This window comes from Aethalodelphis obliquidens, unplaced genomic scaffold, assembly GCF_003676395.1.
Source record: "Aethalodelphis obliquidens isolate GAN/ISIS:26980383/991018 unplaced genomic scaffold, ASM367639v1 scaffold11, whole genome shotgun sequence".
Taxonomy (NCBI): Eukaryota; Metazoa; Chordata; class Mammalia; order Artiodactyla; family Delphinidae; genus Aethalodelphis; species Aethalodelphis obliquidens.
Window position 1 is genome coordinate 14,292,397 of NW_020837955.1, and position 26,676 is coordinate 14,319,072.

General features: G+C 40.5%; 1 protein-coding gene across 3 annotated transcripts in view; it reads left to right on the forward strand.

The window, feature by feature from the left end:
• Positions 1-18,008, forward strand: part of CC2D2B (coiled-coil and C2 domain containing 2B) — a 95,377-nt gene extending 77,369 nt beyond the window's left edge. For 2 of the 3 annotated variants that reach the window (XM_027112131.1, XM_027112132.1), the window contains 7 exons: positions 2,240-2,329; positions 4,923-5,036; positions 7,249-7,383; positions 7,772-7,894; positions 12,352-12,410; positions 13,939-14,116; positions 16,006-18,008. In XM_027112131.1, the coding sequence (XP_026967932.1) occupies positions 2,240-2,329; positions 4,923-5,036; positions 7,249-7,383; positions 7,772-7,894; positions 12,352-12,410; positions 13,939-14,116; positions 16,006-16,194 (888 nt within the window). In that variant the 3' untranslated portion in view covers positions 16,195-18,008. The remainder of the gene's footprint in view (positions 1-2,239; positions 2,330-4,922; positions 5,037-7,248; positions 7,384-7,771; positions 7,895-12,351; positions 12,411-13,938; positions 14,117-16,005) is intronic. The other variant, XM_027112133.1, reaches the window with a different exon arrangement.
• Positions 18,009-26,676: the final 8,668 nt, after the last annotated feature.

Sequence of the window (26,676 nt, forward strand, 5' to 3'; positions counted from 1 at the left end):
ATTTACCAGCTGACAAAAGAGACATGTACCTGTATTCATTATGGACTCAGAAGAGAATGTAGCTTCTTCCACTTTGAGAAACGAAAATGTGAAATCAGAGATCTAGTCTCCCGTTGAAGAAAAAAATAAGCTTTGCAGACACCTTTACTTTATAGGTTGGAACAGCAGCACCATCCATGAAATACAAACCACAAATTGACTGTTTCTGAAGTTCCTATATTGTTATTAATTTTGGTCTTAAGTTGATAGATTCCACAGAAGGTGATAAGTATCTTTTACCTCTTCCTCCATTAGAAAATTAGTTTAATAATGGATTTCTTGATCAAGAGCATCACCACTTACTAAAACGTACATGGAGAGAATAATCAATAAACAGGCTTTCTAGGATCTTTTGTTTTTTAAGTCTTCTGCAACATTTATTGATAAACAGGAAAGGGGTTTTATTTACAGTTTTAAAGCTCTTTTTTGTCACTATTATTAGTAATTTTCTATCTATGTATGGTAATATCCAGTTTTAAAAATACTTTATGATTTAAGACTTTAAATCATAACATGTCTGTTTAGCTGATTAGTTCTCCCCTATACTTCTAAAAGAGAAATTGTACAGTACAAGAGTCATTCATTGGGATTAGATTTATTAATCTAGTTACCTACTAGTTTGACATTTTAGGAAGGAGGTAATTGGGTTTTTTTAATGATGGATAAACTTGTGCTGGTGTTTTGGATCTTATGATGCTGAGCATGTTCTGCACTGGTGCTAATGTTTAACATAATTTTATATTTACAAACATACCTGCTACCCAGAGGCAAGTATTAATTTAGTCCATATGGACTACTGACCCCTCTTGAGACTGCAACATACATACTCCTAAACACACTCATACGTATTGTGTTTAGACTTTAAAGTATCTTAACCCATTTCTGGACATGAATGTGTTATAAACCTCCTGATTTCTAGCAACATATTAAAAAACACTGCTATTAAAAACACTTCACAAGTCATTGTCAGCCATTGCTGGCGTTCTGTCACTAGAAAATACACAGCAATATCTGGTATGTTGCAAGCTTTCAAGATAGCCTGGATTTTAAAAGTTAGTCCATTAGTTGTATCTGATGGATGTAAATTTGCCTCCTAGTTCACTTTGTGTCAAGAGCTAAAACTGTGAACTTTCTCTTATTGGTGGGTAATAACTGAAAATAAAGATTTTATTTTCATAAAAAAAAAAGAAAAAAGAAGCTTTGATTAAAGGGCATCTATGAAAAATCATTTATACCTTTTATTTATTCAGGCTTGATCGAGTCAATTGACTCTCCTCAGAAAATTTATATTATTTCCCAGTATAAAGCTCTTACCTGGATTCTTTAAGCTAAAATCAAAAGTCCTAGTTTAGATCACCATTTGCTACACTCTGCTTTTCCATTACGTGTTTCTTCTTGCCTGTTTCCTGACACCGAAAGTCCAAGGAGATAATAATGCTCTCAGATTTCTTTCAAGGACAATCTTTGCCTTTTTAAAAAAGCATAAATCCTAGCTCCTTTGCTTATCAAGGATTGTGAACTATGTTTAATTAATTGCATGAAGTCAGAAACGTGACCAGTGTAGGAAGTCATAATAGTGCATAAATGGTAGCTATTGTAAATCAGTGAAAATGTTGGTGAACTTTCTGTGTTAGCTCATTGTTTATTTGTACTCCTTTCTTCTTTCCTACTCTAGTCCGAGTCCTTATCTCCAGCCCTATAGGGGGAACAATCCACAATAGATCTGTTGTTGGAAAAAGTCGGCTGCACCAATGACTTCTTGCTGCAGCAACTTATAACTAGTTTTTATTAATAAAAATATTTCTGCTAGATTTTGAACCTAAAAGTAAATCAAACTTTTGCTATTCTTCAACATCTTTTTTCATTTTTTAAACAGTTATACTTTAAAGTATACATGTAATGTATCGTGTTTAAATTTTTTACTTATTACAATGAAATATAATGGTTAACATGCATGCTCTGAAGTCACGCTAACTTGGGCTTATTCCCAGAGACCCATAAATTGTGTTCGTGTGTGACCCTGAGCAAGTTATCTTAGCACTCTAAGCTTGTTTCTTCTTTTGTAAAATAAAATTAATAATAGTGTGTACTTCATAGGCTTGTAGGATACACTAAATGTGATGACAGTGCATGTAAAGCACTGTGCTTGGTGATAGGCATATAGTATGCTCTCAATAACTGTTAGTTAATATTATTTTAGGACCTCGTTGCTCGCTTTGTATCTTTGATTCCTATTATGCCTGATACACTGGATGAAAATGATGGTTTTGATATATGGATGACATCAGAGGTAACAAATTACATTTTATAATTTAAATGTATAGCATTTCTTACTTGCTTTTCTTTTAAAGAAAACTTTTAAAAAATATTATGCACTTATGTAGTAATTTGCTTCGTGCAATTTGAAGGTAATTGATAATTTAATACATCATTTTCAGCTCTATAACGATCCGTAAAAATAATTTTTAAAGACCAAAATTCTTATTCAACATTTTAAGTAGCTCATAATATTGAGATTCAACGGGAATTCCAGGAGTACAATATTATGACATTCTCCAGAGAGAAATATGGCTTGTTCACTATAGAGGTGGTCAGACCCTGAAGTCTAGCAGAAATACCACCACTTCCCAGAAGCTTTCCCCAGTTTTCCCACATCTGAATGAAGAGCTTGTATAGCAGTGCTCTTCCTTGGCACTTGGATTAAAATTGTCTTTAGTCTGATTTCCAAGTAAAATACAGGCCCCATGCAATATTTGGGACATATTTATACTAAAAGACTACTTGTTTATCTGAAATTCAAATTGAACTAGGCATCCTATTCCCCGCCCCCCTCCACAAGTGTGGCAGCCCTAATTAGAGCACATTTTCCATTCCACCTTAAATTATATTTAATTGCTTATATACTGGCCCTATACCCACACACTGTACATATACATCCCAAGTTTAATCTCCTTGAATGATAAGGAAGATTTGATTCTTATTTATTTTTATATTCGTCACTTGTACGTACTTTAAATTTAGCAAGTATTCAATATTTTTAATGGAAAATACCAGCCTGATGGGAGCCTAAGAGAAGGACACTCTCCATCTGGAACTGATAGTCCTGGCACTTATCTAGAATGTTTTAGAGGTTAGATTGTTTTAGCTGAAATGGACTTAGCGGGCACAGGACTAACTTAATAGGTCAGCTACCCTGCCTTCTGCTAAGTGGGAGTAAGGGAGATACAAGCACGTGGTTTGTTTCAGGATCCAGTGATTCAAATCTGGTAAAACTCAAAGAGGAGTCAGTTAACTCTAGATTCTTCTTAGACTCTTCAAACTAATCAGAATGTGTCCAGGGGTATTATGATCCTGCAGAACATTGAAAGATAGCCTCTAAAGTAGCTAAAAATAACCACAAAATAACCATTCAGGCAAATACTAGTGCTCCCGAGTGCCCTCCAATCCAAACAATACCCATAATCCACAGGTTACCACGGTCATAGGCTTCCTCTTGGCCAATGTCTTCCCATTGACATGAACTGTTTGGACTTGGGATACCCATGAGTGAATGACTAATTAGTTTGTCACAAGACAAGAGTTATTTCTCCTACCCAACATACAGTCTTGGAGTCAAACAAACCTTGGTTCAAATCCTACGTCAACCATCAGCTGTGTGACCTAAGATAAGTTATTTAGCTTCTTTGGACCTCAGTTTCCTCATCTTTGGCATGCAGGGGTTTTGAAAGGATAGGCACCTGGAACGCAGTATGTTAGTTACCTACTCTCATCCGTTCCCTCCTTCTCTTATGAAATCCAGTCAGGGGAACCTCCTTGGCCTGACGTTGAAGACTGCTCATAATCTGCTCTTCATTCTCCTGTTCACACACACCTTTCAGAAGAGCCACGTTACCATCCTCCCTAGCCTCCTCAGCATCACATTCAGCCGGTGTGTACTGATGCGGCCATATCAGTTGTTAAAACATTGAAATGCTTCCAGACTGGTAAATAGTCACTCCAAGGGCTCCTGAGCGCCCCCTCCCCAAGCTCCCTGACCACCACAGCCCTTTCTCTGGGACTAATGAAATGGAAGCACACGTGCAGTCTAAATGGTGCAGCCGCTACTCAGCAATAGCACATCATTGCCATATGAACATTTGGGCCTGTACATTTTGTTAGATCCTTTGATTTTTCAAGCCAGAAATCCAGAGTTTTATATGAGATCTTCCAACTTTTAAAAGCATTTCGGGGCCAAACGAAACAGACCTATCAACTAGAACTAGGTTACAGACCACTGGTCTGCCACCTCTGCTGTGCTTTCTCTCTCCTGCTACCACTGCTTTACTAGGCACGCTGTATGTGATTACACCCAGCCCAACTGTTCAGCTCTTTCAATTAAAGAAGTTTGCATTACTCTTTTTGATTGGGCTCCAACTCAGATCTCTTCCTCTCTTTCAGTTGAGAGCACTGTGTTGGTACAGGACAGAGTGTAGCTCCATTGACCAAAGGATCCCTTCCTCCAAAAACACTATGTGATTTCCCGTCAGGTGAAGATCCTTAAAATATCAGCCAAGATATCCCTGTTTTCCCAGGGTATTTGTCTCAAACAAAAATGCCCCATTTTGGAGGATAAAATTATTGGGTCACTTACACAGTATCCACATTAATTATCCCATGATAAAGGTGATCCTTATGTTCCAAGTTAATGTTCTCTCTTTCTAATGCCCTAGTGTGTTAACAGGCAAAGGGTGCTGGAGCTTTCGGCTTTGCAGTCATCTTAGTGACCTGGCAAGAATGTGTGTGTGAGGGTTTGGAGGGACTCTAAATCTGTTGAATGCTTGCATTACTCATCTTTCTCTCCTCCCCTCCTTTTTTGTGTCCTTGTTGCTTTTGTTTTGCCTTAGCGCTGCATCAGTTTGGCTATTGGAAATAAGGAGGAGCATGCCATACTTCTCTGTAATTTCTTCCTGTATTTTGGAAAGAAAGCTTTGGTCCTCCTAGGAACCTCGATGTTGGAAGTAAGTGTTGGACTTAATATTTAAATAGTGTAAGCAAAACTAATTAGCTTTTAGCTGCAAGTTTAAAAGACTTCAACCCCAAGTTTCCTTCTTTTCACAAGCTAATTAGGAAATTTCCTAGGCGAACAATTATTTACTTAGGAGGGTAATGTTCGTTCATCAAAATTTCTACAACGTAAAGAATGACTTCCTTTTGTTTTTCTTCTTCGTAAAGTAGTACAAATAATACTGCTACTTCATGGAGCTACTAAAAATATTAAATTACATAGTCAATAGCACTGGGGACAGCACCTGGTTTATGTGGAAAATGCTCAGTAAAATGGTGGTGGTAGGTGATGTAGTAATAGTTACAGTAGTAGTTATAGTGGTTGTTAACCATCATCACCACCATCATCTTTATGTGTCCCTAACATTATATTTTAAGATCCTTAAGAAGTACTTCTTCCTGTTTTACACTGCTCAATTTTTAATCGTGTAAGAAGTGGGCCAGAAATTTATGTTAACCTACCTGAAATTTTTACAACTTATATACACCTGCATTCAAACCTCCAGAAAGCTGTCTTCTTTTGGATGTTTCTATTTCTACTATGAATATCTTGATAAGTGTCAAAAACTTCCAGTCTTGTTCTTGTCATGATCATTTATTTCTCTATATTCCCTTAATTTCCCCATATGATCCCCCGCTGTAGTTTTGAGTGCCACTAGATGGCAGTAAACAGCCAACAATATTTCAACAAACATTTTTACAGTTTTACCTCTGAGTCAACACTGGGTGGCAGCACTCATCTGTGCCTTTCACCTCTGCTACTGGTTGAGGTGAAGCCTCTTTACTGTAAAGATGAGCACAGTGATAAAGAGCAAGAGCTTTGGAGTTAGGGAAACCAGGCTACACAGCACAGTGTTAACAGTACAGGTTTGGGGTTTCCCTGGGGCTTCCCTGGTGGCGCAGGGGTTGAGAGTCCGCCTGCCAATGCAGGGGACACGGGTTCGTGCCCCCGTGTGGGAAGATCCCACATGCCGCGGAGCGGCTGGGCCCGTGAGCCATGGCGGCTGAGCCTGCGCGTTCGGAGCCTGTTGCTCCGCAACAGGAGAGGCCCGCGTACCGCAAAAAAGAGAGTATAGATTTGGAAGTCATAAGAGGATTTTAAAACCCAGAAATGACGTTTACTAACTGTACGATCTCAGCCTTATTTCTCTGAGCCTCATTTATCTCCTCCCCGAAAAGGAGTCATTCCATTTACTGTTACCCTAGACAAGCTTCATGTGAAAGATGGGCATGACCATCATCCCTGCCTCACAGAATTTGGAATTCATGTGAGAAAATTAGTGAGTGCTGAGTACAGTAGCTGGGGTACTCAATAAATGTTAAATAGTCATTATTATTGTTACCTGACATTTTTATTCTTTGCTAAATAAGAAAGGTTTATACTTCAAAAGTATGTGCAGAGCGAAATAATCACATAATGACTACTTTTATTCCTCAGTTGCTTTCCTGTGTAATTTCTCTCTGGCCTCTAACTCTGTATCTTGCTCACAAAATTAATTTTATGGCTTTTCAACTTCACTTGGCTTTTCAGAGCCTTAGGCAAAATTCCATTCCCTAACTCTGCACGGTGTTCACCCTTGGTCTCCAAGTATGTTCCACATAAAGCAGGGCTAATCCATGTAGCACCTTCGTGTGAATCACACAAAAGCGCCCCTACCTCCAAACCCTTTAGTACTGGCTACTGGGAATTGGTCATAATATACTGATTTTGTTAGAACAACATATTTTATTGCTATGAGGGTACACCCTTCAGGACCATACGTGGCAGCACTAGCTCAAAAGTTCTCATTTGAATCCTGATGCTAGCCTGGGCCTGAGGATTTCAGTTGCTTTGGTTTTATCCTTTTCAAAAAAATTGTAAAGGTCCTAAAAAAGGCTTTTAAAAATCAGAGATAGCAGGGAGTTCCCTTGTGGTCTAGTGGCTAGGATTTGGGGCTGTCACTGCCGTGGCCCAGGTTCAATCCCTGGTCAGGGAACTGAGATCCCGCAAGCTGTGCGGCAAGGCAAATAAATAAATAATACAGGAATAAAGAATAACCAAGGTAACTGGCAATATTATCTATTAAAAAATCAGAGATACCACATGCTTACAGTATAATTTCCACATACGAAAATGAGTGAAATCAATCATCCACCAAAAATGCCTTTAACTCTTTCTTCGCACAGGGGCATGTGGCTTATGTATTAACGCCAGAAACTGATGAATATTTGCTTTGGAATCCATTAACTGGGCAATGTCATAAGCAGTTTGACCCATTTTGTCCCTTACAAAGTGTAGATTGTTTGTTTGATGGTGAAAATGTAAGTATATGGCGGGGGGCGGCGGGATCTTGAGTTATCACCTCAAGAGTTAAACCTGTGGTTCTGTACACTGACCATACATTAGAATCATGTGGGAACTTTGAAGAAGCTATAGATGTTCAGTTAGAATCCCTGGGGTGTAGGGCCAGGGGAATCTTTTATCCCCAAGGCTCCTTAACGTGATTCTGCAGTGCCTCCGAGGTTGAGAACCAGCGAGCATTCTAGTGCGCACACACCCCTGGAATCTCTGTACCTCCTGCCTCAGAACCATCCTTGGCTTCTGCCACTTCACTGGGGAGTAGGACTGTAAAATTTTGCTCCGTCCTAACCTACTATGGGCTTCGTACTCCTGTGGGCCTCTACTGATTTTATGTTGATGTATTAATAGGTCTGGTTTAACATTCAGCAAAATAATTCACCAGGGGCTGTATATTTTGACTATTCAAAGGAAAGTTTCTGGAAACAGTTGCTTCCAAAAAATTATCAAGGGACGAAAGCACAAAGCATACAGGTAAATTATACTTTTCCAGGTGTGTCTCTATGAAAGTTACCATTGGTTCTAATCTTAGGAATTGTGACAGCTGTTATTATGTTTATACAGCTGATTGCTTATTGAATTATTTGGCAGTATTAATAAAACCTAGTTTTCTCTGCCCTCCAGCCTGAGTTTGGGCTATTGTGATCCTTTTTCTCTACTTGCAGAAAAGAGGAATTGAGAAGAAGGTATCATCTTAATTGTGCATTTAGGTTTTAAAATAAAAATTTTAAAATGTTCATCATGAAACATAAAAAATAATGTCAAGATGGTGTAATAAGTTCTTACTTGGACCTAGCCCTTCTACTACATATCCATAACAATGATAAAGTATAAAAATTGAAAAACAGAAGGCTTATCTGGGCTCCCAACCATGATAGTTATCTCATGGAATAGAAGCAGGACAGAAACACTAGCAGTGAGTGGGGCCCAAAGAGGACGGAACCAAGGTCTGAAAATGCTTCATGAAATCCAGAGAACCAGAGCCAGTCTCACTTTTTGAAGCCAGGGACTGTGTTGCGGCTCCCCTACTTTGCTACTCTTGAGAGAAGATGGGAAAGAAAAGCAGCAGACTCACTGCCTGGGGCTCAGGAGGTAAGAGACCAAAGTACAGAGCTGAGAATCAGGAACCAACCTAATCACCAGATGGCTTGTCCAGGGGATCTATGATGTACTCACTACTGCTTTGGGAAGGCACCCAAATTCCATTTCGACAGCTGTTTCTGGATTGAGAGCCATGGTATGGCAGTGTGCAGGCAATTGCAAAATTCAAAAACTAGGAGCTATGACCCAGAGGAAGAAAGAGAGGGGGGATGAGAAAAAGGACAATGGAAAAATAGGAAGAAGACAATTCACAGAAGCAGAAACTCTAGGGCTCAACGTCACTCATAACGAGGGAAATGCAATTTAAAACAATAAAACACTATTTCACATGTAGAAGATTGGCCAAACTTTTTAAAAAGTGTGATCACATCTAGTATTGGCAAAGAGGCAGAGAAATGGTGGGAGTGTGAATTGCTATAAACACTTTAGAAAGCAATATGGTAAGGTTGGTAAAGCTGAAGAAACCCAGCCTCTGATCCACCAGTTCATCTTCTAAGTATATACCCTAGAGATACACGCACAGGGAGACAAGTACACGAAGGTCATTACTGAATTGCTTGAGATAGCAATAAATAAATAAATAAATAAAAGGAAACAATTCATCAACCAGAAAATGGGCACATGAGTTATGAATACTCCTACTATAAAATATTCTATACAGCAGTAAAAAAAGAATATATGAAACTACTTTACTGTAGTTCTTAACTTGGCTGTACATGCATTGTATCAGAATGTCTGAGGGAAGAGCCCACGCATTGGTATTACTTAAAGCTCCCCACGTGATCCCACATGCAGCCAAGGTTGAGAACTACTGACCTAGAGCCACTGTTATCAGCATGAATGAATATAAAGAATGTAATGTTAAGCAAAGTAAGGAAGATGTGAAATGACACACTTATACGAAGTTTGAAAAATATATGTTGTTTACGTATATAGAGATATATAGTGATAGTGTAAAAGCTTGCATGGGAATGATAAACACCCAATTTAGGTTAAAGTTTACCTTTGGAAAGAGGAAAAAAAAAAAAGAATGATATCAGGGAGCAGTATACAGAGTACTTCAAATCTGTCTGTAATGTTTTACATCTTTAAAAAAAAACCTAAAACAAGTATGGAAGAATGCAAAGATTAGATGTAGCTTGGTGGTATGTATGTTGGGTGGATGTTCACTACATTATTCTCAGTGCTTTATCTGAGAATGTTTGACATAGTTCATAATATCAAAAAGAAGGAATGGTGGTTGTGGGGAGAAAAATCAAACAGTATCAAAGTGTAAAAAGTGAAGAGTTTCTCTCCTCTTCAACATCTTTTCCCCACTTTCTAAGAAATAGCCACTGTTGGTAGCTTCTTGTGCATCCTTCTAACATTCTCCTTGCAGATGTTTTGTAAAGTCCTTATAAGGAAGGGGAAATGTGCTTATCTCTCTTGAGCAAACCACATTTATGGCATCCACAGACCTTGCTTGCTTTTCCCATCCCAAAGTTGTGACCAAAAGTATTGCTGCCTCCTAGGGGGGAGAATGATATATTTAGAGTTGAAGTTTTTTGTTTCTATTAATCATTCTCTTATTAATTCAGGTAATGTGTATTGAGTGCTGCAGCAGGCCAGCACTGTTTTAGGTATAGGTACCACAAGGAAAAAGACATGTCTCAGTGCTCTTGGAGCTTGTGTTCTAGAGGAGGAAACAGAAGGAAATGAGCACTTGCTGTACAGAGCGATAAATGCTATTATAGAAGAAATGAATGTGCTTTGGGGAGCACTCAGCAGGAGGCCTGAGGTGAAGGGGAGTTGCAGGGGCTTCCTGGGGAAAAAAGTGATGACTAGCAGAGTGAAGAAGGGTGAGCAGGAGCTGGTCTAGATGGAAGTTAAGGAGGAGTATGGTCCCAGCACAGAGCGGGGACAGCAGGCATGAAGACCTGCAGTGGCAAGCGGATGTCTGTCGAGGAGCTGAAAGGCCAGCCTGGCTGCTGCCAAGGAGTGAGCCGAGGACAGTCAGAAGCCAACATCACCAAGGCAAGGGCTGCCATCATCAAAAGTGTATTTTTAAAAGCCACTAAACCCTTTGACAAGTTGAATATATAAATATAAAACTCATAGTTGCATTTGACTTGTATCCCTACTGATTTCTTTCCTGTGGGTTAATGGCCCTTGATCTTCTGCCTTGTCGCACACATACAGGAATAAACCACTATCTGTGGTGAGCACTGTTGTCGTTTTTTTTCTTAATCGCAATGGAGAACACAAATTTGAGTGTGTATGATGAGAATATGGGTATTCAGAGATGGAGTTAACAGGGAAATCCTCTCAAAGTTTTAAAGGATATGAATTCCCTGAAAGGGGCCTTTGCCTGAAAAGAAAATAGACTAACACTCCATAAACTTATCAAGTCAACATAACCCAGGCCTCTTTTTCAGGCCTGAAAGTGGCCTAACTAATCCGTAAGAGTTGCCAGGATAGGGGTGCAGGGGATTGTTTTGGAGGTGCAGACAGTGGTTGGTGACAGCAATCAGGGACTTCAGTTTACCTGTCCTGACTGTGATAGCTGGTGGCCCCTGTAAGGTGATGCTGCAGTTTATGCTTCCCTTTCTCCAGTATCTCTCATCTCCTGCCGTGTTCACTGTGGGGAAAGTCACTGTGCTTGAGCCTATGCTCTAATCTGGTGGTTATCCAACCACGGCAGGCATCAGAACCTTCTGGAAGGCTTGTGGAAAAATGGATTGCTGGGCCTTACCCTCAGAGTTTCTGAATCACTGGGTCTGAGGTTGCTGGTCTGGGGGCCACATTTTGGGAGCCACTGGCTTAGATCATCACCTGACAGACTGAGCCCCCTCAAATCACTCCCGAAATTTTCTAAGACCTAGAGGCCTAGCAAATGTTTCCTTCTTTTCGTACAACCCTCATTCCACTCATGAGGGGGAAACATCTGTCCGTGTCTCTATAGCTCCTCTATTTCTCAGCTCAGAAATATCCTAAGTAAAAACCGCCTAAACCCAACCCCTCACTCTTGTCTATATGAGCCCTGCAGGGAGGGGAGGAACGGGTTAGGTAGGGGGGAGGGGGTTGGAGAAGTCCTCTCCTCCTCCCAGAAAATCCTGCTCAGGGGGCAACATGGGGAAACATGGTAGAGCATTGCTCTCTGCTGTTGCTGGGGTGCCTGGGGCAAAGGCTTGGCGACGGGGAGATTGAAATGGACTCTGCATGTATGTGCGAGTGTGTGCACATGCGCACATGCAAACACAGAGCCCTGACTCCCGCCTGCTGAAAGGAACAAATAATCAAAGAAGGAAGATGATACACCATGTTACAAGAGTAATAATAACAATAGTATCTGATCTTTGTTGAACAATATGTGCCAGGCTTTACATGTATTACTTGATTTTAAAATCTTTGCATGATCCCAGGGAAGTAGGTACTGTTATTGTCCCTCTTTAAAAGACGTGGTAACTGAGACTCACAGAGGTTAAGTGACTTCACCAAGGTCACAGTTAATAAGTGGAAGATACCAGTGCAACTTCCAAGATTATCTGGTGGAATCAATAAACATGTCCAATGCTTGTTTGAATAAACAGATGGGGATAGCAGATCTGTCTTCTTCTGTCATGAAAAATACCTTTTGTACATCCATTCTCCCTTCCATGCCCTGGTGAAGTAGTATTAACATCAAAGGGAACACTGTGATCTGTGTTACCTTTGTGCCTCTACCATGGAGTGTTTTTGCCACATGAGACTGGTTTAGGTTCACCCTCATTATAATCAGGACTCCAAGGGCCTACTGATGTAAAGAGGGTCTCCCTAGAATCTTTTCTAACTTTCAGTTTTCTGTATTTCAGCCTGAAGAAATAATTTATTCTGATACTAATAAAAGCATGGTGGAAGATCTAAAGAACAGGTATGATCTCTATTTATATATTATGAGTATCATGTTTTCTCTCTAATCTCTCATTCAGCCACCCTTCAGTCCTCTAACCCAGTCTCTCAAAATACCCATTAGATTCAGCAACAGGAGCATGAAATGGAGATTACAATCGTCACTTCCACTGAGTCATCTGTCTCTTGGTGCATCAAATGTCACCCCTCTGCTATCCAGGGCGCTCCTTGAAAACACATGCCAAGTTAAATATGGTTGCATCTGGAAAACACTGTGGGCTGCCGTTAGGAAGTTCTCAACACAGACACCTGTTGAGCCGTATAGTAATAATAATGCAGTAGCTGACACTTCTTGAAAGGACAGGAAGGTAAATGGCCCACAACCTGGTGTGTGGTAAAAACAGCCAAGCTGGGTGGCAGCAACATCAGTACTGTCCCTCGTCGGCACCCTCCCCGTCCCCCCACCACACACACACACACACACACACACACACACACACACACACGTCCGGAGGAGTGGTTGAGTCAAGCCCAAAGGGTCACAGCCTTGCAGCAGACCTCACTCCTACTCCAGATGTGTCAGAAGCTTCTAGATCTGACTACCTCCAGTGACTCATGCTGACACAGCAGGCTGGCATGTAAGCCGCTACCAACTAATTGAAACAGAATATGACAAAAATCATTTTGCCACTCCCTTTTCTCACTAGCACACAACTCTCACCTCTTATTCCCCTCCTTCTTCCCCAACTCTTAACAAACAAGGAATAAAAGCACTAGGAAAATGGTCCCCAACTTCTGGTTTTCATCAGAATTGCTTCTAGAACTATTTTAAAATATAGGTGCCAGAGGTCAAGACCAGACCTGTTGAATCACTATCTGGAAGATAGTGAAATATTTTGATAAAGTCCTACAGGTGATTCTGGCGTATAGCCGTGACCGAGACTCTCTGCAAACTCGAAACCGCTTAGTCACTTTATGGACTCAGCCGAGAGGAGAGGCCCAGCAGCTTCTTCCGGAGCACACAACGATTCTGCCCAGAGGAGAAGCTTCCATCAACCAACTCACACTGTGCTCCACTTTCTCCCCTCCCCGAAACAGTTTCTCAGCAGGCACTGTTTTAGAGGCGGCATAGGTAGGCAAAACTCCCTGCCCTCGTGGAGCATACGTTCTGGTAGGGAAACTGCTCATCATACTGACCAATCCAGTGCTTCATTTCCTCCCAATGCTGCTTGCTGAATTAACTGATCCAGTTACCCCATTCCTGCTAACATTATCCCAGACAAGATATCTGAATTTTTATAAAGGCATTTCTTGGAAACACAATGTCTTATGTCAAAGGAGGGTCTTGGAGAATAGGAATGCCAACCCAGTAATCAGATGGTAGGCAAATCACACCCAGTAGGCAGATATCCCTAGCCATAGAGGTCTGGTTTTCTCCTAAATCAAAAAAGTATCATTCTCATACTTGAGAAAAAGTGACAAAACTTTTTCCACATTTATTTAAATGAGTTGTAATTTATCATAAAATAATCTTTGCATTCTTACCTTAGGATTGAAAGAACTCTGAAATATAAAATAATGGAATGGCGACCTAAACAGCCAACACGTTGGAATAGACAATGTACTTTCATTTTAAGACAAATCCTTCCTAAGTTAGAGCTTGGCACCGGAAACGTTGTTTCATCTGAAGAAGAGAGTGAATTTGAAAGACTGCTACAATTTTATTGGGTTTGTATATGATTTAATGCATTAATGTCATTTGTTTTATCTATGTTATTAATTGCCAGATGATACTAATCTTAAGTATCCCTGAAATGCCTTTTATCTTGATCTTAGGTGATACATGCTATGGCATTAAAATGCATTTACTTATAGACTGAGAAATTTCAAATGTAGTGAGTAACTAGTACCATGACCAGATTGCATGACATTTTCTTGGAATCAGTTTTTTAATGTATAAACCACAAACTTTGGAAAGAGATACCCGAAAGGAAACCACTTGCAACTAAGAAACTAAAAAATGATTTCTAGATGGTACAGTAATAGAATGGATTCCATGTCCTTGCTTCTGGGCAAGAGGACTAAGGCAAGCTTTAATATCTTCTACATGCAAATTATTCTCAAATTTATACATCCAGCCTGGACTTCTGACCTCCTCTCATATATTCACCAGCACATTTGACATCATCATGGATGGTAGAAAGGCACTTCAAACTCAGTTAAGTCCATAATCAGACATGGTGGGCATCTGGTGTATTGTTAGGGTCCTTCTTTTCTTCCCCTATGATATCCTTAGTTATGGAATCCTCTCACCTCCTTTTCCCTATGAATTGTTCCAGTGGTTTTTTGGAAGCCCCAGCCTCTCAAGAGTGATATTCCTTCCCCCTACTATCCCGTAGACTAGAAGATGTCTCCTCGGGAAACCCTCTAAGAGAAGAAAGGAAGGAATCTGTTGGGAGTTTATACTCAGGCTGCCAGGGAGGGATCTGCAGGCACTATTCATTCATGAATAGGGAGGAAGTTGTTTTGTTTTGCTTTCTTTTTAAATAGAATTAGGGGGTAAAGAGATAAGCAAAGCATAGTTAAGTATAAGCCAAGGTTTAAAACTTGGAGTTCCTTTGTAAAATTATCTGCTATTTAATAACACACATTCATGAACCTAGACCGAATCCTGCAGCTTGGGTTCAAATCCTGGCTCAACCACTCATTAACTTTGACCAGATTGCCTAACTTCTCTATACCTTCTACCCCACGGCTCAAGATAAACAGGGATAAAAAGAGTTACCTGCTTTGTGGTTGTGGTGAGGATTAAGTGAGCTGTTTAACCATAGCACCCAGCACTTAATAAATGTTAACTATTATTTGTATCCTATGTGGCAGCCATTGTGCTAGACACTTGGGGTTATGACAGTAAACAAGACAGATACAATCTTGAGCATTCACAGAGACTGTGGGCTAGTTTGAGAAATGGACCAGAAAACGAGTAATTGCAGTATATTTTATTAAATAAGCTAGGAAAGGACAGTGTCCTATGCAACCACAAGAGAAGAGCACATCAACAGATTTAAAGATCAGGAAAAGCCTCCTGAAGTAAGCAAACTAAGTCTTGAAAGAAGCTAATGACTGTCCTTTGTATATTCTTAAATAGATAATTTTACATGGGACCATGTTCCGTACCCCTTAATTCTGTCATATGGTTATCAATAAATATAAACTGAATCAATGTTAAATAAATTCTTCCAAAGTGCTCCCTTAAATCTGTCACTTATAGGATCAAGGTTTCCTTGTTGGCAGTTTGCGATTCCAGAAAGGGTGCAAATATGTGGAATGTTAAGTGTGCAGCCTCTGGCATTAGACAGACCCGGTTCTGCTCCTCTCTCTGTAAAGTGGGGATTATAACAAAGCCTACCTCATAGGGTTGTTTGAGGATTAAATATGTATGTGAAGTATTTAGCATTGTGCCTAGAACATAGTAAGCACCCACAAAATGATAACTATTATTATTATTTTATGACTTCCATTTCTTTGAGGCTTCTGTAATCTCTTTGCATCCAGTAATTCTCCATCACCTACGTGACCGTAATGTGGTTTGACGTGTTATTCTGCCATTTGTCTAGGTCGCAGGATTTCCTATCCAGATGCCATACACTGATGTACAGTCAGTTATTGATGCTGTGTATCAAACTGGAATTCATTCCTCTGAATTTCCTCAGACAGAATTTGCTCTAGCTGTGTATATTCACCCCTACCCAAACAACATATTATCTGTTTGGGTCTATTTGGCTTCATTAGCGCGGTATCAGTGAAAAGGAATAAGGGAAAAGGGAAAGATTGTACATAGCCCCCCTCCAACCAGAAGCCAAACTTTTCTAGTACTTGGGATTTTCCTATTTATCCTCAAATCCAGACAGGTGTGAGCCCAATTTTTGGTTCACTTATAGAGTTGGGCACAAGACTCACTCCCTGAGTCTTTGAGGACAAGCATAAATGACCTCCTCACCGGAGACCTCGTCAGGGAGGACACTTTGGGAAGTCTGGCGCCTTGGGTCGCTGTCTACGGTAGGTCTTATTCTGGGAAAGAAGCAATTCTGACTTCTCTCTGAATCAGTGTTACTCAAATTGGGGGCCCCACACCACCTCCATCAAAATCACCTGGAAAGCCTTATTGAAAATGCAGAATCCCACATCCCACCCAGGACCTACTAAATGGGGATCTCTGGGAGTACAGCTCCAGAACCTACATTATTTTAAACAAGCTCCCCAGGTAACTCTCTTGACCAGTTAAGAGTGACAACCTTACCTTATAGAGTGTTGTCTTTACTGAAGTGAGGCTAGTACATCTGATGCTGGTTCTGATGGAATTCCAGGCAGAAGTTATTCAAATAGAAACCCAAGGTCATTGCTTCTCGTGAGATAAAAGATTATTTCACTGGTTAAGAATAAGAGGGAAATATGCCGTGTTGGGTTGAGGGCCGCTTCTGGCGGCTTCTCAGAAATTTTCTCTTTAGATGCCACTGACCTGAAGTCATTTCATCTCCAAGTATTTGGAAGGGACTCCCAGGAGACACTACCTAAATGCTTTCCTGATTCTGTGAGAAAGAGAGAAAATGGTCTTACCAAATCCCAGAGCTCCTTTTTTTCTTAATGAGCAGCCCCCCATTCTGCCTCTGGCACTTTTCTGCTGCTTTTCTTTCACAACGGTGCCCCCCAGGAGACCCATCTAGGGCCTCAAGAAAGAGTGGATAGGTATCTAAGTAGGAAACACTGTACTTTCTTGTATTTGATTGTTCTGTGCTTCATTGAGAAGAGTAGTCATACAGTTTATTTAAATGTTACATAACAACTTATTTTTTTTAATCAAAAGATACAGATTTCCAAAGGTTTTATATGATGAGAGCAGTTTTATATGAGGTAAAAGTCATAAAAAGAAAATTCGCTTCTCCTGCTGTAGTGGCACTGGGGCTTCTTGAGTCACTCCCACAAGCAGAGAGCAGAGACCCCAAATTCATCCTCAGGGAACCCTCAGTCTGTATCCCCTCCCCCAATATACCCGCATAGGTTGATGCCAGAGAAGACCTCATTTATTTGCAGGGTGTTAGTCTCGGACCAAACTCAAGATTACTAGAAGAGTAGAAAGAGTGGGCATGTGGGTAAGGAGAATGCTTTCTCTGCAAGGTTAAAACCTAGTTATATATGTCCTCTGACATGCATGAGAAAAATGATCAGAATTTTTGTTTTTATTTGAATGTTTGTGTTTAAATGCTATAGGAAGTTTTGTTATTAACAAGTCTCCCACACTGATTGGGGTAGCACAGAATTGTATCTATGAAAAGACAAGTTTGCCAAAGAAATGCTGAATTCATGCAGTTCATTTTTGTGACACACTGAATGTTTACATAGCTATTTTGCTAATCGTTTGTGGTTTTAGAATTGATAGTCCACTTGAGAGTAAGGTAGAAAGTGTTCATAGGCACGTGTGTATTGTATTCTGTATTATATGCATTTTTAAATATGTGTATGTGTTTCTCAACTAAAAATTTTTCCTAAAAATTGTGATTGTCTATAATGAACCAATGTTTTCATTTTACTGTTTTAAAAATACATGATATTAAATTTAACATGCAATTATAAAATTCTATGAATCGTTCCACAAATAATTACAAAGCATGCATTATGTACCAGACACTTTATATGTGCTGGAGGACAGTAGTGAAAAGACATTCTTACAAGGGAAGTTTACATTCTTACAAGGGAAACAGCTCAGAAGCAAATAAACAGTAAGTAAGTGAGATCATTTCAGGATATGATGAGTGCTATAAAGCAGTGGTCCTCAACCTTTTTGGCACCAGGGACTGGTTTCGTGGAAGACAATTTTTCCACAGACGGCGGTGGGGGAGTGGAGGGGGTGGGGTGGGATGGCTCAGGCGGTAATGCGAGCAGCGGGGAGCGGCAGATGAAGCTTCGCTCACTCGCCCACCGCTCACCTCCTGCTTGGCGGCCCGGTTCCTAACAGGCCACTGACGGGAGGCTGGGGACTCCTGCTATAAAGGAAGCAAAAAGGTTGGCATGATGGAGAAGGACTTTGCTGGGGATGGAGGATATAAGCAGTGTAGTGAGGGAAGGCCTCTCCACGGAGATAATGTTTGAGCGGAGATTTAAAAGATGATTTATCAAATAGAATTGCATTCAGTTGCATGTAACAGAAACCTAATCACAGTAGTGTAACCAAATAGGGATTATACAACTGCCAAGTGTGAAGGAGGCAGTCCAACTCTAGTGCAGTAGCTCTGTGATGTCAGAAGTGTACTAATCTTCATCCGTCTTCTTCACCATCTCTAAGGAGACTTCTATCCTCTTTCTCAGTGGCTCTCAAACTTCAGCATGCCTAAGAGTCACCTGAAGACTTTGTTGAAACACAGATTGCTGGGCCTAACCTTCAGAGTTACTGATTCAGTGGGATCTGGGGTGGGGCCTGATAATTTGCATTTATAACAAGTTCCCAGGTGATACTGAGACTGCTGACCTGGGAACCACAGAGGCCATAGCCTCGCAGTCATTTTCATGGCAAGAAAATGCAGAAAGGGAAGGAGGAGGTAGAAAAGGCCTCTGGTTTAGCTCTTTTAAAAGGCTTTCCAGGAGGCTGTGTCCAGTAACTTCTACTTACATTCCATTGGCCAGAATTGCATCACTCCTAGCCACAAGAGAGGCCAGAGATCAAGTATTTTAAATGGACATATTGCTCTCCCAGTAAAATCAGGGTTCTGTTGGTGAGGAAGTAGGGGAGGATGGCTATTGGGTAGGCATCTGTGACTTCCACAGTTGAGAGGAAGCCAGTCATGCAGAGACCTGTGGCAAAAGCATTTCAGGCAGAGGAGACTGCAATTACAAAGGCCTCTAGTCCAGAAAGAGACTTATATGGAGCGGGAAGGGTAGTAGCACATAAGGTTGGAGAGGTAGACGAGGACCAGATCGCACAGGTCATGGTAAAGAGTTTGTATTTTATTTAAAGTATAATAGCAAATCAATCATTGAAAGATTTTAGGTAACCGAATAAAGTAGTATTTTTCCTTTTTTATATTTGAGAATACTTTAAAATTATTTTTAGAGGGACTTATTATTCGTGCATAAAAATGATCATGTTTTAAAGTGCAGGTTTTCTTTTTCTTTTCCTTTTCTGCTTGGGTCCCTGTCCTACTATTCTCCCCTCCTCCACCCACATTATTCACTCCACCCACCCCCTTACCAACAGGTATCTTCCACTTACCAACATTCTCATGTATACATATATACATATATGCATATGTTCCTGTTTGTTTTATAAAAATGGGACCACATTGTGTATGCTTTCCTGCATGTTATTTTTCTCCTTCAAAAATAGTGAAAATACTCCAAGTAAACTAATTCATTCTTCTTAAAACATCCATATTATTCTAAAGTGTGGGCAGGACCACTACGTGCACTTAAGCAGCTTGTGTGCCACACAACTCACAATTTATGTGCAAGGGCCCCTGGAGTTGTATATTATGTGACAGCCCTGGTTGTGAATATTATCTATTATAGTTTATTCATCATTCTCCTACCGATAAGAATAACTTCTGATCCAGTTGATCAAAGTGTTGTTTAGTTTTTCTATATCCTTGCTGTTTTTCTGTATACTAGTTCTATCAGTTACTGAGAGAGGAGAATTGAAGTTGCCAACTGTAATTATGAGTTTGTCCATTTCTTCTTTTAGTTCTATCAGTTTTTGCTCCATGTATTTTGAAACTCTGCTGTTAGATGCACACAGATTTAGAATTTATGTCTTCTTGGTGAATTAACCCATTTATCATTGTGCAATGTTCCTCTTTATCCTTAGCAATTTTCTTTGCTCTGAACTCTATTTTGGCTGATGTTTATATAGCCACTCCACCTTCTTTGGATTAGTGTTTACCTGGTGTATATATTTTCATCTTTTTATTTTTAATTTAATTTTATTTTATTTTATTTTTTTGCGGTACGCAGGCCTCTCATTGCTGCGGCCCCTCCCACTGCGGAGCACAGGCTCCGGACGCACAGGCCCAGCGGCCATGGCTCACGGGCCCAGCCGCTCCGCGGCACGTGGGATCCTCCCGGACCGGGGCACGAACCCGCGTTCCCTGCATCGGCAGGCAGACTCTCAACCACTGCGCCACCAGGGAAGCCCCTCATCTTTTTATTTTTAATGTATCTATATAATTATATTTGAAGTGAGTTTTTTGTAGATAGCATATAGTTGGGTTATGTTTTCTTTTTTAATACCTTTTGACAATTTCTTTTTTAATTGGAATATTTAGACTGTTTACACTTAATACAATTATTTATGTTTGGACTTAGGTCTACCATTTTATTATTTGTATTCCATTTGTTCCATCTGTTTTTGTCCCACTGTTTTCTCTTTCCTACATTATTAGGTTATTTGAACATTTCTTAGCATTTCATTTTAATATATCTATTATTATTATTTTTATTTAATTTATTTATTTATTTTTTGCGGTACGCGGGCCTCTCACTGTGGTGGCCTCTCCCGTTGCAGAGCACAGGCTCCGGATGCGCAGGCTCAGTGGCCATGGCTCGCTGGCCCAGCTGCTCCGCGGCTTGTGGGATCCTCCCAGACCGGGGCACGAACCTGTGTCCCCTGAATCGGCAGGAGGACTCTCAACCACTGCGCCACCAGGGTAGCCCCTATTATATTTTTTACTATACATTTTTGTATATATTTTTTAAAGTTTCTTTGAGGATTGTAGTATACATAGTTAACTTTTCACAGTCTACTTAGAATTTTTTTTTTTACCACTTTAAGTGGATTGTAGAGCTATTACCACCTTATATGTTTCTTTTTTTGTTTTAGGTTTTTTTTTCCTTTTTATTTTTTAAATTTTAATTTTATAATGGAGTATAGCTGATTTACAATGTTGTGTTTCTTTTGGGTGTACAGTAACTTGATTCACTTATACAGAGACATCTATATATTCTTTTTTTTTTCTTTTTCCTTTCTTTTTTTTTAATTGGGGTATAGTTGTTTTACAATGTTGTGTTAGTTTCTACTGTACAGCAAAGTGCAGTACCCTGTGCTATGCAGCAGGTTCTCATTAGTTATCTATTTTATATGTATTAGTGTATATATGTTAGTCCCAATCTCACAATTCATCCCACCCTCCTTTCCCCCCTTGGTGTCCATATGTTTGTTTTCTACATCTGTGTCTCTCTTTCTGCCTTGCAAACTGGTTCATCTGTACCATTTTTCTAGATTCCACAAATATGCATTAACATACTATATTTGTTTTTCTCTTTCTGACTTACTTCACTCCGTATGACAGTCTCTAGGTCCATCCACATCTCTACAAATGACCCAATTTCGTTCTTTTTTATGGCTGAGTAGTATTCCATTGTATATATGTACCACACCTTCTTTACCATTTGTCTGCCGATAGATATTTAGGTTGCTTCCATCCACCTTATATGTTTCTTTACATTTCTGCCTTTATGCCATATATATATATATATATATTTTTTTAAGATAAAGAATTGTCTCATGCAATAATGAAGGCTGAGAAGTCCCAAGATCTGCAGTCAGCAAGCTAGAGACCGAGGGGAGCCAATGGTGTAAGTTCCAGTCTGAAAGCCAGGGGGCTCAAGACCCTCAAAGTGTCAGTGTTTTTGTTTTGAGTTTGAAGGCTGATAAAGATCTGTGCCCCACCTCATAAGCAGTCAGGCAGGAGGAGTTCCTTCTCATTCACAGGAAGTTCTGCCTTTTTGTTGTATTCAGGCCTTCAGCTGATTGAATGAGGGCCACCCACATTAGGAAGGTGTGATATTATGATATAATAAATATATATTTGATCTTTGTCTCAGTTCTGACACAGAGCTTCTAAAACCCTTGGAATTTCCTGAGTGATGGGGGTGAGAGAAGTATCTTTTGATATTCATAAGCCCCTTTCAAGCATATACCTGAGTTCATGCTAACAAGGTACCTCTTGGTGGGCCCCTAGATAGCTTCAGGATGGGGGCTGGAACCAATGCATGATTAATTAAATCACTGGCCATTGGTAATTAACTCAATATCCAACCTGTCCCCTTTCCCTGGAAGTCAGGGAATAGGGCTGAGAGTTCCAACCCTTTAAACACATATAAAGAAGAACTAATACTTAAACTTCTCAAACTATCCCCAAAAAATTGAAGAGGAGGGAAACTCCCAAAGTCATTCTATGAGGCCACCATTACCCTGATATCAAAATCAGACAAAGACACTAAAAAAAAGAAAAAGAAAATTCCAGGCCAGTGTCTCTGTTGAAGATAGATGCAAAGGTCCTCCAGAAAATATTAGCAAACAAATCATTAAGAAGATAGACAGATAGATAGACAGATGGATAGACATGTACTTGCCACCATTCTGTTACTTGGTTTCTGGTGGTTTTTGTAGTTCTTCTCTATTCTTTTCTTTTAGTTTCTTCCCTTGTGGTTTCTCTAGTGGTATGCTTGTGTTCCTTTCTCTCTAGTTTTTGGGTATCTATCGTAGGTTTTGATTTGTAGTTACCATGGGATTTATATATGTTGACCTATAACTGTATCTACTTGTTTTAAACTGGTATTCATTTAAGTTTAAACATATTCTAAAAGATCTACATTTTTTTACTCCTCTCTCCCCTGTTTTGTGTTTTTGATGTCATATTTTACATCTTCATGTTTATCCCTAAACTGTTTATTGTGTTTATAGTTGATTTTACAATTTGTGTCTTTTAATCTTTGTACTAGCTTATTTAAGTGGTTGATCCACAGCCTTTACTAGTGGGATTTTCCCTTTTCTATAACTTCTTACTTCTTGTTGTAGCCTTTTCTTTTCCACTTAGAGAAGATCCTTTAATATTTCTTCTAGGGTCAGTTTAGGATTGATGAACTCTTTTAGTTTTTGCTTGTCTGAGAAGTTCTTTCTCTTTCCTTCAATTCTGAACGATAACTTTGCTGGGTAGAGTATCCTAAGTTGTAGGTTTTTCCCTCTCAAGACTTGAAATATATCATGCCACTTCCTTCTGGCTTGCAAAGTTTCTGCAGAAAAACCAGCTGATATAGCCTTATGAGGTTCCCTTTTGTATGACTCTTTGTTTTTCTCTTGCTGCCTTTAGAATTGTCTCTTTATCTTTTGCCATTTTAATTATTATATGTCTTGGTGTGGGTTTATTTGGGTTCATCTTGTTTGGGACTCTCTGCTTCCTGGACCTAGGTATCTGTTTCCTTCTTTAGGTTTGGGATTTTTTTCAGCCATTATTTTATCAAATACTTTTTGGCCCTTTACTCTCTCTCTTCTCCTTCTGGGAACCCTATGATGCAAGTGTTCATACACCTGATGCTGTCTTAGAGGTCCCTTAAACTGCTCTCATTTTTTTTTAATTTGTTTTTCTTTTTGTTGTTCTGATTTGGTGATTTCCATTATTCTATTTTCCAGATCACTTATGTGTTCTTCTGTATCACCTAGTCTGCTCTTAATTCCTAGTGTGTTTTTTTAATTTCAGTTATTGTATTCTTCAGTTCTGATTGGTTCTTTTTATATTTCTAGTTCCTTGCTAAAATTCTCAGTATGTTTCTTTATTCTTTTCCCTAGTTCAGTTGGCGTTCTTATTACTAATATTTTGAACTCTTTGTCTGGTAAATTATCTATCTCTTTTTCATTAATTGTTTTTTTCAGGTTTTTTATTTTTTCCTGTTATTTTGTTTGGAACAAATTCCTCTGGCTTCTCATTTTGCCTACCTTCCTCTGTCTCTATGAAGTTACATGAGGGACTTCCCTGGTGGCGCAGTGGTTAAGAATCCACCTGCCAATGCAGGGGACACAGGTTCGAGCCCTGGTCCAGGAAGATCCCACATGCCGTGGAGAAACTAAGCCCGTGCACCACAGCTACTGAAGGCCGCATGCCTAGAGCCCGTGCTCCACAACAAGAGAAGCCACCGCAATGAAAAGCTTGCGTACAGCAATGAAGAGTAGCCCCCACTCGTCGCAACTAGAGAAAGCCTGCGTGCAGCAACGAAGACCCAATGCAGCCACAGATAAATAGATAAATTTAATTTAAAAAAATTAGGTGAAACAGTTACCCATTCCAGTCTTAAAGCGTTGTCCTTGCATGGGAGCATTCCTCTGCAGTCTACACTTGGGATTCGGTGGGGGAGCTGGATCTGAAGTAAGCACAGGTCATGTCTTCCCCCCAGAGTGTGCTGGCAGCTATCACTTGGTGGGAGATGGGGCTGGAGGGGGACGGGCTAGAGCCTGAGCCAGGTGTGAGCCAGGGCTTCTCCTAACCTCAGTGGCTGTCACAGCCCTGTGGGGGCAATGGCAGGTCCCAAGGTACTGGAGCAGAAGCCCTGAGGGTTGGGTAGGAGCTGGTTCTGTTCCGTCTAGGTGTGCACTCTCCCTGCTGTCAGCAACGTCTTTACCTTAGAGGGGAGCAGCACTAGAGCAAGGAGGGCTGGAGTGGGCACCGGTGCAGGTTGGGGCTTGTGCTGGGGTGGTTCCAGCACACCAGTCATAGCTCAGGACAGCTCCCCATCCGCCACTTCCATGAGCACCAATAATGCCCACCCTTGCGCCATTCAGACGCAGTGCTGGGTCCAAGCTGGCCACTCTCCTGGGCACAGCAGCCTTCACCCTAATGGGGAACTGCACTGGGGGTAGAGGTGCCAGAGCGGGTGCTTGGCATGGGCTGGGGCCCATGCTGGGGTGGTCATGGGAAACTGACCAGAGTCCTGGGCAGTTTCAGTCTGTTTCCTCTGCCTTTTCCAGTAGTAAACAAGCATGGGTGCACTTTTCTTGAGCAGAGTCTAGGTTTCGTATAGCCCTCCTGTTAGTCCCACTGGTTTTCAAACCAGCTAAGGGAACTCTTCCTGGTGTCAGATCCCAGGGCCAGGGTGCCCAATATGTGGTTCAAACTGTTCACTCCCCAGGGAGGATCTCTGAGCCCTTGTAATCTCCCTCCTCTTCTGTGTCCCCCTCTAGGGGCACAGGTCCCAGTTCTCTTCCCTTCGTACCTGACTCTGTGTGGATCTTGCTTTACAGCCTTGGTTGTATAAGAGTCGTTCTGCCAGTCTTCAGTTTGTTTTCAGTGAGAATTGCTCCACGTGTAGATGTATTTTCGATGTGTACGTGGAGGGGGGGAGCTCGTTGTCCTTCTATTCCAACATCTTAATCTCGGGCCACGCTGATATGCTTTAAATTTAAAACCTTTACAACTGGATAATGATCAGAGCTTTATGGGGAGTGTTAGGCCTCTTTCACTGTAGAGGACTTTGCAAAATGTCCTCTCATGTCTTTGCAAGAGCAAAGAACCTAAAATGTTAAAGACAGAAGCAATCTCAGTCATCACTCAGTTCACTTTATAGATGAGGAGGGCAGTGACCTGCCTTAAGGCCACTCCACTAAAAAGCAACAAATCAAGAACCAAGAACCAGAGCCCAGGGCTTCTGACTTCAAGTCGTTTGCATCCAGTCGAATATGATGTAGACATTGAAAGGAATTCTGGAGGTTCTGTTATGGAATGTTCACCAGAATATATCGTATGACAAAAGCTAGGGACACAACACGGTGTAATGTGTTACCATTTGTGACAAAATGGGGGAAGGAGATAATGTACATGCATGGTTATAAATATCTGGATATCCCTGGAAGGAAAGAAAAGCAAATAGTAATAATGTTGCCTCTAGGAAGAACTGGGATCAAGGGAGAGAGGGAGAAATGCTAGTCACCGGATACAGTCTTCTACTGTTTGAATGGTTTACCTTTTGCATGCATTCATTTGAATAATGAGTGAATTGTTTAAATAAACAATTTAAAATCAGTAGCTTTTCACTGTCTAAAGTTCAGGGAGTTACAAAAACTCTGCAGACTCTGGTACCCGCTCATCTCTTGCCAAGCCCATCTTGTGCCTTATGCTGCAGGCACATGGGTTCCTTGCAGTTTCCTTACTCTGCTCATTAAATAGAAGTTCTGCCTTTTTAACTGCTTTTAAGACTTCCTATCTCCTCTTCACTCCAGGCATACCCTGTCCTTCATGTTCATTCCAAACATGCCTTTCCCTTAGGGCCTTTGCATTTACTGTTCTCTCTGCCTGGAACACTCAGCCTCCAGATATCTGCATGCTCCCTAACCTCCCTCGGGACTTGGCATACCCTACTTATCATAAAACAATGTCCACCCACTGTCACTTTCGTTTCTCTTTTTATGTTTATTTTTCTTCATAGCACTTGTCACTATGTGACTTTGTTTGTTGTTGCTGTTCACTTATTCT